This window comes from Conger conger, chromosome 3 (genome assembly GCF_963514075.1).
Source record: "Conger conger chromosome 3, fConCon1.1, whole genome shotgun sequence".
Classification (NCBI taxonomy): domain Eukaryota; kingdom Metazoa; phylum Chordata; class Actinopteri; order Anguilliformes; family Congridae; genus Conger; species Conger conger.
Window position 1 is genome coordinate 66,631,200 of NC_083762.1, and position 15,382 is coordinate 66,646,581.

At 44.6% G+C, this 15,382-nt stretch overlaps 1 protein-coding gene across 1 annotated transcript in view; it reads right to left on the bottom strand.

The window, feature by feature from the left end:
* Positions 1-864: 864 nt before the first annotated feature.
* tspan17 (tetraspanin 17) overlaps positions 865-15,382 on the bottom strand; it is a 31,376-nt gene continuing 16,858 nt past the window's right edge. Inside the window, exons 2-8 of the mRNA XM_061235818.1 lie at positions 15,329-15,379; positions 12,715-12,861; positions 11,368-11,538; positions 8,883-9,008; positions 8,332-8,379; positions 6,819-6,935; positions 865-5,856 (exon numbers count right to left, since the gene is read on the bottom strand). Coding sequence (XP_061091802.1) covers positions 5,791-5,856; positions 6,819-6,935; positions 8,332-8,379; positions 8,883-9,008; positions 11,368-11,538; positions 12,715-12,861; positions 15,329-15,379 — 726 coding nt within the window. The 3' untranslated portion in view covers positions 865-5,790. The remainder of the gene's footprint in view (positions 5,857-6,818; positions 6,936-8,331; positions 8,380-8,882; positions 9,009-11,367; positions 11,539-12,714; positions 12,862-15,328; positions 15,380-15,382) is intronic.

Consider the following 15,382-nt stretch of genomic DNA (forward strand, 5'->3'; position numbering starts at 1 on the left):
TACGATCACTGCAGAAATATCCACGTGGGAACCACGGAAAATTGGCTAATTCACTGACCGTTATGCTACACGGCGAGCCGACACAGCTGCAGCACTGTGTCCCAGCAAGTGCTAGCAGGATACTGAACGCTTAAGTGATGATGACATGGTTCGTTTGGTATACCTTATTGTATAGAATTTGTACGTCATTGTGGTCACTGCTCACCGACAAAATATAAGTTCAATGCTATCGGTCAAAGTCTGATGTTTAGTAAACTCATCATGTGACGGTTCGGGTCTGGGACACATACAGAGCATCTTAGGACAGTGCATTTTACTGCAATGGCCTATCCTTACACATACAAAAAAACAAACAAAAAAACAGCAATGTGTGAATACAAAGACCATTACTATAGCAGCACATTCATGCATGCAGGATTACGGAATAGATATAATTAATGGTAATGGTTATTTTTTAAGTCTAAAGCAAAGCAATTAATTAATCATTTATTTACCTCCGTTTCATTTTCTTTCTGGATTTGGTATGTCTGGAACAGCATCAATGGACCATAACTCTGACCATTTATTACATTTCAATAAATGTAGAACACGCATGTACACAAACCAAGTGCATAGTGCCAACTTTACCCAAGATCTGTTCAGTCATGCCAAACTGCAGTTACTACAGTATGTGTAGGATAGTTGGCGCCACAGTTTTTGTTAAATGCATTTGTCACCCCCATGAGGTATATTCCGAATATTACAGTGCAGGGAAAAAAATGTACTAGCAAATGGCACCCTCTTGTGGCAGAGAAGGCTCAAAGGAACATACATTTACCGGGTTAAGAACGTTACGTCATAAGGACAGAAGAGAGACGTCAGACATTTGTCATAAATCATTTTAATCAATATGAAAAAGAAGAATATTTATAAGACAATATACAGTGTAACAGACCCTGACCAACAATCAAAGTCATATTCCTCTCTGTAATCCACACAAAGCAGTTACTCAGGACACAAGCTTCACAAACTCCACTTTCTATTGAAATGGTACCAGCGACCTGGCAAGTGGTTTATTTCCAAAAACCGGTTTACTTCCTGTTCTGATTCTGACCCAACCCAACCCCCACCCCCTCCCCTGACCCCTATCCTTTCCCCCCAGATCGAGTGCTCAGGGGAGGGGGCAGGAGAGGAAAAAATAATAATTACAGACACTCAATAAAAAAAAAATCTTTAAAAATACATTATATAACTCTGCACATACATTAGTAAAATTAGTCGGCTAAATGTCAGAGCGTTTCCATGCAGGCGATTATGGTGGAGAGTAACACCGTGTCCATATGAAGGCGGTTCTCCTCGCGGGGTGGAGTTACTGTCCGTCGAGCTCCACACATACCAAAAGCCAAGCCACAGCTGTGGTACTGTCAGAGGGCGCTCCGGCATGGAGGTCGAAGAGAGGTCAAAGGGCAAAACCGCTGACAAACCGGCCCACAGGTTAGACATGGAAATCAAAGACGGAATTAATTCCACATCATACATAAAACAAGTGGCTTCAAACTAAATTACAGCAGGGGCCAGTGGGGTCTTTCAGCAAAGGAAAAAGGAGTTTTTTTTCTCCCTTTTACTGTGGAACGCAATTAACCGAACGGTAGGTTTGTCATTAATATCCACCGGCCCAAGGCAGCCATTACGGCTCAATGTTTGACGGAACGGAGGGTGTATCACAGCTCCACATAGGAAACAAGAGGCTCCGTCTTTGGCCTCTGGCGGATCAATCCGTTTCCCTGCAATGGCTGTAATTAGAGAACCCCCTCTGCTATCGTCACGGGGGAGCCAGAGACGCAGGGTGGGGGGCCGATCGCGACCGGTCAGACGCTTAAATCACTACCAAACGCACATTCACTTTCTACAGGGGTTTCATATGGTTGGCTTCTGACTTCACAGCTCAGAGGACCACGGTGAAGGAGAGCTAGCCTGGAGCAGAAGCTTTTGTTCCGTTTGGAGAAACCAGGCTCGAGGAGTGCTATAATCTTACAGCGATGCATTCACGCCAAGCCACTGTTGGGCTAAGCCCAACCCAACCACAACAATGTAGCCGGGTGGGATCGGGGGAACGAAATGGGGGGTTAGAGGAAATAGACGATAAATGTCTATTCAGAGCCGTTTTATGACACTCCCAAGAATGAGGTAGTTTTTTTTTTTTTTTAAATGTGTTTATCCTTGTTTTGAGTGAGGACTCAGGGCTGGTACTAGAGAACAACACAAGCTGTTCTCTGACTCTTAGTTTACAGGAACTAACTCTACTGAATAAGAAAAAATAAATACGTAATTTCTATACATTTACGTACGCATGTCTTTTAATGCACTGAAGTGCGAGTGGGACTGTTAGCATGCTACAGGTTACCTAAATCATTAGCTCTGCAGTCCTCCCTACATGGAAGAAGGCTTGGTAAGCTCAGGCAGGGTTTTTATAGGTTTTTAAACAGCTGGATACTGGCTGAATCCATTCAGGGTAGACTCCCCTCTGTTCAAGTGCATAAATCAGGGCACAAAGCAGGATTCAAACTAGCAAACCCAGATTCTATTGATCCAGCAGACACTTCTTAACACTGAAAGTTCTGTCTCTAGCACGGAAGCGGAGACATTCCGATCTAGTGCATCTTTTCAGGGGCCTGGCTAAGAACAATACAGTCACAATGGATGCTCTGTACTGTACTCAATACCCCAGAAACTCCCATTACCAACAATCCCCCTGCGGTTACGAGAAGAGAGGACAGAAGGAACATGCGCTGCAAAAACCACAAAAGAAGTCAATCTTAAAATGCTTTTTTGTCTTATTTTTTTACTTAAAATTATTTACATTACTTTTTTTGCTCAAAAATACAAAAATACTTCAAACGAGCTAATATTTCTACCGGAGAATAAGACAGAAATAAGACTAGAAGCCTCATTACAAGAACAGAAAACTTAAGACAGATTTTGCAGTGCAAGAGCCAGGTATCTGGTGAATCAATTGAGTCTGTGCTGCTACCTGCGTAACTGTCTTTGGGATGCCTACTTTAAGAAAACGCCATTATCAATCAGTGGAGACTTTACTAGCATAAACCAGTTGAGCACTTCAGAGACTCAATGCTAAAGTGGAGGAATGTGGATTTGAAAGCTGGCATACTTCACTGATTCCAGCGTATACGGAAATAATAAAAACCGCTACCGAAACTTTTCAAAAGGCAAAAAGTTTGAAGTTACTGGTTGTGTTGCATTAGCTGCATTAGGGGTGCAGACAGACAGAATTCTACATTCAACACGCAAGAGAATGTTTTCTCTGGAGTGTTTCCACACCTCCACCTCCCCGCAGGGGAAGAGACGGAGACAATTCAGGAGAATCAACGCCCTTACGGAGGCACACCGGATACAATCTAACGGCAATGTGCCCTGCCCTCAACGTCCATGCATTTCAAAGTTCAAAAATAAACTCCATTAACACAACGCTTTTCATAAACCCAGAGACCACAGTATGAGAATACCAAAGGAGAAATCAACTTCAGCTCTTGACGCTTTTGCGACATTGCGGTTCAGGGTGTCACAAAATCTGTCAACAGGAAACATTGGAATGTGTTTTTTTGTATTTTTTTTGTATACAAATGTATCGTTCTCTCCTTGGATAACATACATTCTGTACAACTCTCACAAGGCTTTAAGAGGCTAAGAGGAGAGAAACGGTATAGAGGGATCGCGAAGCAACAAGCCCGAAGACCATCACTGCACTGTCACACGGTCGCCATGGTCACACAGTTCACTGCCTGAGAGGCCAGTCTTACCTCAGAGTTTAGCCTTAGAGGCCACATCCCTCAGCTCACTGGGTCTGGTACAGTCTAAGATAGCCTAACATGCAACACAACTCACCAGGTCACTGCAACACCACTTCTAATAAGCTCTGTGTCAGAGGTGCCGAATTCCGGTCCACAGTGACTGCTGGTTTTCGCGCTTTTCTCTGAAGAAAGCAGCCATTTTGGGCCTTGTGTGCCAAGGTGAGTCACTAGCCACTCGAGGAAATTAAGCACTTAAGTGCTAAAACAGGCTAAAAACCACACCTAAAGGCCCACAGGGACAGAATTTTTAAATCTCTTCTCCGTGGCCAACTCTACCACCTAACAACGGGCGAGTATCACGGGGCTAACACCGTGAGGCCGATCCGCTTGGGGATTTCCTGGCAGCTCCTGCTCTTAATTGCTTAATTAGCCCCATGGTTTTATTCACCGGACATCTTTCTGATTAACTACACGCAGCTGCAGGCTGCGCTGGTAGCCATAGTGACAATGTTTACTGTAGTACGATAGGAGCGAACCAGCATTGGAGTATGTACACAGCCACTCTGAAAATTAAGCGGTTGGCACAAAAACCAGTAAATGGACACCCCGGCCTTCGGGCATGGAGTTCTGCACTGCTGGCTCGTTGGAGATGAGAGCAGGCATAAGCTAGGTCTGGAGCCACCAGGAGTAGGAGAAGGTATGTGCGTATATACAGAGAAGCTTTCACAAGAGGCCAGGCGGGCAGGTGAAGATATGATTACAGCTACGGCCATGCGCGTTGGTCATACAGCATGCATAAGGACACGCACACACGCCCCTGAACACGAGAGAGAGACATAGAGACAGAGGAAGAGAGAGGGGGGGGGAGGGGGAGAGAGAGAGAGAGAGAGAGAGAGGAGAGACAGAGAGAGAGAGAGATGTTCATGCTCCTGGGATACATGGTATCCCATGTACTCGCGGGAGAACTAAGCTTCATAAACCTCTAAAGGGGAGGAGCCTATTTACAAGTGAGCTGATGACCGACTTGTGTCAACCAATGAAAGGACTGCTCTTCACGGAAAAGCATGGTTATTGGTTAAAATTGGTGCTTGGCTCCTAGCTTCAGACGGCTTTGTCCGTTTCAACTTTCCCAAATCCAGACCTAAAGAACACCAACCCCGCAAGACAGAACCCCCCTCTCCCAATATCCCAGGGTGCACCTCTCAGCTCTGCTGCAGTCTCCTGGCAACGTCTCAAGGTCCCAAGCTCGTAAAAAGGGTGCACATTTAAGAGCAGGCGAGGTGAACATCGATTCATCACCAAAGTGTCCTTCGATTGGCTTAATCACTACACGACAAAACGGACCAATTCAAATAAAATAAAAACCCGCCAGGGTTCTTAGTGATTGGAGCAGCCTGACCACTCTTTTCCAAATAACTTTCCCCTTTCCAAACATTAGTGGTAACAAAAAGACAAGAATAAAAACAAACAGAATAAAATACATATATATTTTTAAAAACATAGTCCTATTCGCGGTCACGGGACCTGTGCAGGTAGGGGGTAGGGTCCTCGGTTTTCGTTTTGGGGATTTCCTGGTTTTAATGGCAGTCCCGCGGGTGAAGAATGAAATCGTCCTGTGGTCCGGATTTTAGCCAATAACAGGTGGCAGAAAGATCACCTGGCCATCAACAGGAAGGAATGATTTCCATGGGGACCGAGGGGAGTCCGATTGCCAATCGTCAGCAATGCGCAAGTCTGCGACAGAGGAACTGCCTGCTCCACTAACAGCCCTGCCTCCTCACCCCCAAACTCCTGCTGCTCACACCCTGGGGTACGTTACCTCACACCCCTCCCACCCTCCCCAAAAACAGCTAGGGGTTCCGTCGCCAATGGGCTGGGCGGGGTGGAGTGGCGTGAGGGGAGAGGGTGATTGGAGGGTACGCGGTTGTGGCAGCAGAAACTCAGGGCTTTTGGGGAGGGTGGAGGGGGGAAGTCTGGCATCATGCCCCCACCCCACATGAAGTCACCAGTTGGCCTTGACCGCCTTGATGTCGCTGACCAGATTCTGAGCCAGACAGATCCCAAATATCTACACAGGGAGAGAAGGCAGGGCAGGGTCACACACTACAGCACTTTTATTAGATTTTACAGTTATTACAACTGACATTCAATACCTAAGCTTCTGTGGTTTCAAACCACGGAGATCTACCATCCTGTCGGTTTTCATTTCAACTCTACTTCGGTACACCTGATTGTACCAATTAGCCGCTCAAAGAGATCTACTGTATCCAACTACAAGGAATATATAGAGGAGCTGTAAAAGGTTCAAAGAAGGGCAACCAGATTGATTCCAAGTATAAAACATACAAGTTATGAGGGAAGACATGCTTAACACCTCTTCAAGCTTACAAAAAGAAGACTTATTCCATGTGAGCAAAGGATAAATTGAGAGCGGCCACTGTGTGGAATAGTTTGCCAGAACATGGAGGCAGAAGCACAGTGGGTTTTCAAGACCGGGCTTGATACGATGCTAGATACGATTTCGCTTTTAGAGAAACTAAGCAGTAGGTATTTCAGTGGGAGGAAAAGGATGTCTGGGCTGAATGGCCTGTTCTCGTCATTATGTCATGTTATGTTATCTCTAGCTGTTAAATGAGGTGTGCTGAGTTAGAGCTGTAATGAAAACTGACAGGACGGTAGATCTCCAGGAACAGGGATGGGAACCACTGCTTTAGGTCAATACGCTTACTTACTCTCTCCATCTCTCTCACATACACAAGCTCATTCTCTCTCACAGGGTATATATACGGTAAATAATCAATAACAAGACAATCACTGTTGGAAATAAGAAAAAAATATGTACACAGCAAACACATTTTTCTATAAATTATTATTTTTTTTAAGTCCAGGAAAGTCAGTTCTCTTCCTCACCAGCAGATGGCAGACCTACCCATACAACGCAAGTGACCTCACAAAAGAGCACAGACTGCGTCAAAGCTGAAACACACCTACTGCCTACTTTGAAAGGTGACAAAAACAACACTCCCTTACCTGCAATAGTGCAATGCCCACAAATATTCCAGCAACAACGATCAAATTGTCCTGAAGCCACTTCTCAAACTGTCCCACGCAGCCCTTTGTGTAGATGTACTTCTGCTGGTCCAGCTCCTGTAGGGGGATCAGGCATAGAGCCTTAACGCAGACACTAAGCCCCGGCACTGAAACTAAATACAGGAACTGAACACAGGGCCTTGACACAGAGGAGACTCAACACAGATTTAAACACAGGAACAGTTCACTAGCGCACACACAAACACACACGCACGTGCATTCGCACACGCGTGCACGCACGAACGCACGCACGCACGCACGCACGCACGCACGCACGCACGCACAGACAAACACACCCTCCCACACCCCCCCCCCCCCCCCTTTGAGACAGTCTTTGTGGAGGCAGACTGAAGGAGTCTTTTGTTTCCTTGGAAAAGCAACAACAAAACCGGACCCGCAGACTAAGATCCCTGCCAGGGAAGAGCCAGGGGTGGGGGTGGGGGGTGGGTGTTCCCAGGAGCGGCTGGGTCAGGGGGGTGGGGGGGAGAGGGTGTTCCCAAAGGCTGTTGGGAAAAGTGGGGGGGGGGCAGCGACTCTCCCTTCCCCTCCTGTAGCCTCACCCACTCTCTCTTCATCCCTTTCTTTTTTCCACACCTCTTTCCACTCCAAACATGCCCACGAACAAAGAGACACTTCCTCAAACACATCAGCTCCACTCCCTACAAACACCACAGGCCCTATTCACAAAATCCCAGAAGAAAAAAGGCTAACATCTTCACAAGAAAACACCTGTGATGTTCCACTTATGGGCAGAAGAAAGGTTTCTTGTGAGAATACTAATCTCGTCACAAATGAAAAGGATCTTGTTCTTTGATGAAAACAAGCGAGAAAATAACAACTTTTAATTCAATTCCACAGTTTCATAAATGTGTTTGAATGAAAAAAGATAAGCAGGATGCTACATTTCCAAGAACCTTTTATTAAATTTAGTTATGAAGAAACCAGCACATACGAAATAAATTATATTGAGAATCTGGCCTCAATATACTTTATTTAATTCAGAAATACAGCTAAATTAATCAAATACCAGAAATTCATACTTAAAATTAAGAATACTTTCACAAGATTATCTATATTACCATAAATATTACTATCAGCATTCCAAATGTTATATTGGAGACTGTATATGTAATTATGTGGTGTATCGTGTCTACACTGTGAATCATACCAACATTACAGGCATGATGTAATCACAACATTTTGTTTTCTCATTTTGGCCCACACAACACGAATATACACTCTCACACGCTATTTATTTTTTCTTCTTCTGAACACACAAACCCCCACAAACATCACACACACACACACACACACACACACACACACACACACAAACATAACACACACACACACTCATAAATAAACCATAAGCCACATCACATGCACTGGCCTGTACATGTGCTTTCACTTCCCAGGCAAATCTTGGGGGAATTCAGTGCGAGGAAACACTCACCACTTGAAGGCGCACATCGTAGCCGCACTGCGTGTTCAGCACGTCTTCCTGCAGTTCCAAACAGAGAAGACAGCACAGACTCACTGGGACGCGAAGATCACTGGATGGACAGGACATGTGAGAGTGCCGATAGAACTCAATAGCGACCCCTAATGGGCGGGAGGTGAATGACGCAAGTGATAGTGAAGTGACTTTGATTCGAGAGATGTATGGTGCTATCATTGGCTGTAACTCTCGTAGAAAAGAAGAACAGTCCATTCATTGTGAATGACCTCGCTATGGATTATGGGTAATTTCACCACAAAGGAGTACTCAGCCTGTCACTGATCATTAAGGGTGCTACTTAAACCCTGATAACAATGATCATAAACCCATTTTCCCCATTTACTCCTATTTACATGAAAAGGGCATGTCATTAGTTCGGATCAGAGCCGTAAAGTGCAGGAGATGCTACGCTAGCTCTACTGAACCCCATTACACCACGATCCATTGTATCCGCTCTTGTTGACCGACGGTAATAAAAGCATCCATGATGACGCGCGCTCTCTTACCGCCGGATCCTTAACACAGCAGGAGAACGGGACTCCACAGCGCTCCCTGCTCGGGTTCACTTCAGTGCAATTGAAGTAGATGTTCAGGTTCCAGTCATTAGGCCCATGGGCACCGCAACATGACCACTAAAAAAACAAAAGGCAAAGTGATCAATTATATTTTACTCAAACTCAACCCATCACATTTTAACATATAATTCTTAAGCTGGCAATGAACCCACTGCTCAGAATGTGATAGCAGTGTAAGAAATTGGATGAGAGTATTCCAGCAAACGAGGAGCTAAAGTTGACACACTAAACAGTATTACAGGAAATGAGCTGTTACCCTGTGACAGTATTATGGAAAATGTGATCACACTCTGATATGGATTCAGGAAATCAGATGTTACACTGCAAAAGTATTACAGGAAATAACATGCTGTGACACCATTACAGGAAACGAGACTATGCCATCATAATCAGAAATGAGATATGTTGCTGTTGTTGTTGGCTGGTTTATGAGAACCATCTAACTGGACATCACAGGATGTTAGCAGACATTTTGATTTGATGGCAAACAAAGATATGTTGGAAGAGTGAATTCACTCATTCCGTGAGCTCTCAGACCTGCCGCAAAAGACTTCCAGCGCCCGGATAAAACGATATCAATCAGTTCCTGCAGGCTGACAACAATCTAAGGGTACATTTAGCCCTTTAAGGAGTGAGGTGACGAACACGTGACTAGAACTTTCTTAACTGAAGGAGATGGACAGCGGTAACTGAAAGTGATGGGAGTTCTCAGACTTGTAATGGTGGAAAGTGCAGGAAAAGCCTGCTCTTCACCGGGTCGAGACGGGAACCTGAGCTGGAGTTTCTGACACTGTCCGCAGGGATGAGCTCATTCCCGGACAGGAGACAGGAAGCGCAGCATCAAAGTGCACGGCTCATTTCCTGCCCACGACCTTCGGAGGCGCACACGTGCGCGAGAACAGCTGCCGTCCTGTGCACCAGGAAATCGCTGCGTTTCTTTTTTTAACCGGCCAGCGTCAACATCTGGGCAGAGGCCTCGCTGAATCCGCGAGGTTATTTCTAACAGAGCTGCGCACATCCGTCAAAATCTACACGGGACGCATTTTAAAGAACGGCCTGCCGTACGATAAACAAGGACTTCTGGACAGCTAGCTTTCCGCACTTTAAGCCAGGGTGGGCAATCCTGTTCCTTAAGGGTAAAGTCTGATTCTGGGTCTAATGCCAATGTCGGCCGATATAACTATACACCAATGGTGGTTTAATCCTAAGAAGTTCACTCCTATAAGCTAGACTAAACATTCCATACTGGACGTCTTCAGCAGTTGTTTGTGAGCTGATCCATTAATGTAGCTATGACATCGGATCACATAAAAGACTGGGCTGAAAAATAATCAGGAGCAGAATTTGGCATGAAATCCAGAAACAGGAATGCAGTTCACCACTCTGGCTTTTGGAAGAAACAACAACATCAAAAGATGTGCAGAAACCAGCGGTTTCCACGGCGACCCTGGGCAGGCTGGACGTAGGCTTGACCCTGTAAATACACTGAAAACCTTCAACTCTTTACATGCTATCATAAGCAATGGTGAAAGCGCACTGCAGATTGCTGCTAAATTTTACAATCTTACGAAAGTTATTTTCTTCTGAATATTGTATTGTCAACATTTTCAGCAAACTACAGGGCTTTTGCTGGTGTCCAAGGGTTAATGCATTTCAAATAATTATTTAATTTAAGTCTAGCGCGCAAAATTACAGAGCTGGACTGCGGGTGTGTCTCCCACAACAAACAGTTTCACACCACAAAAACTGGGAAAAACTCCAATTCCCATGAGCCATACAGACAAACAAAAATGCTTGCGATGCACGCAGGAGTCATCCAGGCATGAGACGGTCAGAACTATAGAAAACCTCCAGGATGCAGAGAAGCCTCTCCTGTAAGGGAGATACGAGCAGGCTAGACAAGGTATCTACAGCGGTGGAAATCCAAGCCCAAACGATAGGATATTTAGAGTGGAAAAGCAGCAGTTTTGGAGGGAAAGCCAGAGTGCAATGCGATCGCCATTCAGGGAGTATTCACAGAACGTTCCAGCTCCGCTTTCCCCCGCAAGCAGCCAAGCTGCCATCACCATCTGGACCCATCGCACGATTCACACACGCGCACACATGTACACACACACACACACCCACATTCGCGCACGCAAAGTCACTGGACAAAACTAACTTTAAACAGACACAATAAGCACTGCTGTTTTCATCATCTTTTTAAATGTAAAATAGCCAAGTAGCCTTTATAGAAAATGCATATATATATATATATATATATCTGTAATTTGTTTTTGATGAATATAATCTTACAACTTGTCATACTTTTTAGTTAATATAGCTTCACATGAAAGAATACATTCTTTTATGTCTATTATTTTGAAAAGAACAGCAAGCAAATATGTAAGGGTCTGGGAGAACAATATGGACTTACGTAATCCTGGGCGAAATCGATGAGGTTCTGCAGATCGATGTCATCGCGATAGGCCTTGACATTGTTATTGATGAAAAAGTTGAGCTGGTCTTTGATCCAGTCTTTGAAGGCAAATGCCAGGATGCCAGCTGTCAGCTCCAGGAAAAAAATGAGCCCTAAAAAAACAGAAAACTGAAGAAACCAGACGAGTGCATTACTATAGGATTAAGAGCGGGTGAAACAAGACGTGTGTATTACTGTACAATTCAGAACTGGAGAGACCAGACGTGCCTATTACTGTAAGATTCAGAACTGGAGAAACCAGACATGTGTATTAATGTCCGACTTAAGAAACCGGACTTGAGTGTGCTTTTTGTGTTAGTCAATATACAATTTTGAACTGGAGAGACCAGGTGACTGTATGCAAGAATGTGTGTGTTTCGGTGAGTACTTCTGTGTGTGTGTATGTGTGTGCGTGTGTGTGTGCGTGTGAGTGTGGTGTTTCTGTGTGAACTTCTGTGTGTTTGTGTGTGTGTGTGTGTGTGTGTGTGTGTGTGTGTGTGTGTGTGCGTGCGTGCGTGCGAGTGTGTGCGTGCGCGTGTGTGTGTATATATCTGTGCGATACAGCTAATATACGAGCACAGATAATCCATATTTAGCACACATATTGAAAGGCAGAGCGGGATATTCACACCTCAGGGAGACGTGTATAAATCTCCCATACTCAGTGAGCTGAATGCGCTGCCGCGGGCTCTGGAGGTGTAAAACGGAGAGAGCTCCAGAGCAGGTCAGGAGCTGCTGCATCTGCACCGTAATGCCATTTACTGTAAACACGGCCTGCATCTAATGCACCAGTCATCAATCATTTACTAACTAAAAAAGCCTTTCGCCACAGCCGATTAACGACGAAAAAAACCTATTTTGGCTCCAATGTCGTTTGTTGTATAAAATGAGACTTTAACGGTTATTTTTGGACCAACATGAACCGTCAGTCGAGGTTCACCCGCTTGTTCATGCCTTGACATTCACGCCTCAGCTCATGTCAACGCACACTTTAACAAAATGTTTGAAAGAAGAAAAATACTGGTAACAACAAAAATATGTTAACGCTAAACTCAGAAGTAACACATAGATAGCAATGGCTCGCACTATATGTTCAGTTATTTTGCATATTCTTTACATTTTGTGAGCTTAGGGTCCAGTATGTGCCTTTACTGACTGTGGGGATTTAAGGGGTCTGCTGTAATTTACTACTCTATACGGACAAAACAACAACCGAAAATACGCGGCACGCAGTGTTGCGGTAAAGGTCCCTGGGGACGAGGTTTCCTGAAGAGAGGACAAAGGAGAGGACGCTCGTACGCTTACAAATTTGAGCAAGGCGGTGTTCTCCCTGAGCGCTCCGATACAGCCGGCGAACCCCAGGATGAACATCACCCCACCCACCACGATGAACAGCCACACCGGGTCGAACCCGCCCAGGTCCGTGATGGACGAGATGTTGGACAGGACGCCCTGCAACAGACAGACAAACAAACAGGCACTGAGAGAGTGTGCAGAGTACATGCACCTTGTGCATACTGTAGGACTAACCCCACCCAGCACTCCCACCCCTCTCCCCAGACACAGCCAAATGACGCAACTTACAGTCGAAAGGTGAGCAACATTCTCGGTTCTGACTTACGCACTGTTAGAGAGTCCCCTGAGAAACGCCTCGGGGTAAATGAAACCTCACCAGAAATGAAGACTGAAATGCAATAGCACTAACCTCTGCCGGGCCTGGGTATATAGACACTTTGGGATTTTTGCTGATCTTATTTATTTCATTGTAAATTGGGACTTCATTATAAACTGGGCAATAAGGAGAGGTGTAAGAAGAAAAAAGGAAGTTCTCTCAAACTCGAAAATGATGTGTAATACCGGTTGTCAGAAATACATGACAACTCTGGATTCAGCAGTGTTAATTAGATCCCAGAGCGCTTTGAGGGACTTCTTTTTAATACATTTCCAACCTTGAACAGGAATGATTCTTTTTCGAAGCTGAAATTGTAGGCTCAGTTTAAAATAAATGCGCTTTCACCTCCATTAACAAAAGACAGAAATTTGTCAATTGAAATAAATATTCTGGCTACATACTAACTTCCTGTCGGTCTGCTTACATTCGACAAGCTAGTCCAAGCGAGTAATCTTTCAGGGGTTAAGAATGCAAACGCCACAGGGAATTGAATGATGCAGTATTATAGTTAATTTTATTATAGTCAAATAATTTCTGTGTGTTTTAAATGTGTAGCTGTTGTTCACTTATGGCTTATTTTCTTCAGGTTCACACAGGATTCTATGTTGAATCATTGACACCAAACTACTGGCAAACTGAACTTTCCACTATGCCGTATATATAAAAACAATTAAAGCAGTAGGCTACATCATTGGACAAATATTGAACGCAACATTACTAAGTAGACAAGTTGGAAATATAAAGGCTATAATTACATGTAACCGCTGTTCAAAATTGTATTAAATCCAATAATTTCCCAACGAGGCAATTTCTTTTTTGATTGAGTCTAACTTACTTAACAGTATAATCACTATCCAATGTTATTTTTAAAGTGTTGCATTCTATATATCTAATGTTGGCCAGAGCTAGCTTATCTACATTTTCCAGGACCGTGAAGCATAACTATTTATAAAACCAAGTGGAACTGTTGGCATAAAAGAAAAATCCTTTGACCAGGAGCCTATCATATCTATCGGATATCGAAAGCAAAAATCGGCCATAAGGTCATAGGCAGTACTGGTTGCACGGTTAACCGTTTAAAAAACGGGATGGTAAACGGTTACAAAAACTGACGATTTGTCACATACCTACTATCAATTACGTAGTGCAGTGCATTGGCCGTGACTGAATGAGCTGCCGTTAGCTATTCCACCATTAGTCATCGTGCACCAACTGTATTATAGCCACGATAAGATCAAGGGCACGCACGGTCAACAGACATAATGGAATCAGGGATAGACATTTTTACACAGGGAAAGGAAGAAAAAGATGTTAATACTTTTGTTGAACTGTTATAGTCAAGGACGAAAAGTGATATTCAAGGACGCTCAGAAGCCCCCATTCATACACTGCATGTTCAGAAACTGCTCTTTAGTTGCCTTCCAATAGATGGCTGCCCTATAACTGCCCTATGACTATTCTAGATAATTGGATTCATAAAGAAGGTTAGCTTGTTAGCTACACCTCAGCTCATGCTCATAGGAACGTAGTGTTCAACTACTGAGGTAAACCATGCAAGCGGACAGTTTTTCAGCATCTTCGGTGGGAGAATGACTCAGACTGTGCAATGAAGAACGCTCTATCGGGTGTTGCAAGGGCAATTAGCGAAGGCTCAGGGTGGTTAGGAGAGAGACGGAGCCCCAGACGAGCCCCGTGTTGGCGCAGGCGAACATGCTCGGCGTATCCGAGCGGAACCACATCATTAGATAAGGCGTTCTTAACAACGGGAAGCACCGTTAGATAATGCGCTCGTGACCGTGGGGCCTGGGCGATCTTCCCGGCCTGACGCTATCGCTGATCTTGATTAGCCAATTCCCTTCCTAAGAGGGAGCAGGTCTGGGTTAGGACCAGAAGACAGGGCCGGGCAAGCTCAGTAAAAAAGTATTTGAATCCAAAACAATTACGCATTTAACCCAGGTCTGACAGAGACACCACATACTCCACTTTAACATTCAATGTTCCAACTCCCTACTGCTGAAGTCAAACCATTTCAATTGAATGCATTTTCTAAAGATGTAATTAAGGGGCAAGACCAAGGACAATACGGTCGCAATGAATGTTCTCCTCCTACGATAAGACAGCATCAAAAACCCCTCTGTAAAGCAGTGGCGATAACAGGAGGATCTCAGGGGCTTCTTATCCGGTGAGTCTAAAGCATCTGTGCATGTGTATTCATTTTTGGGTGGAAATATGGCACTGTTCACACACCTTCTCAGCCCATGCCCACAATCCAATTCCAAGGAAAGCCGCTCCCAGCAACTG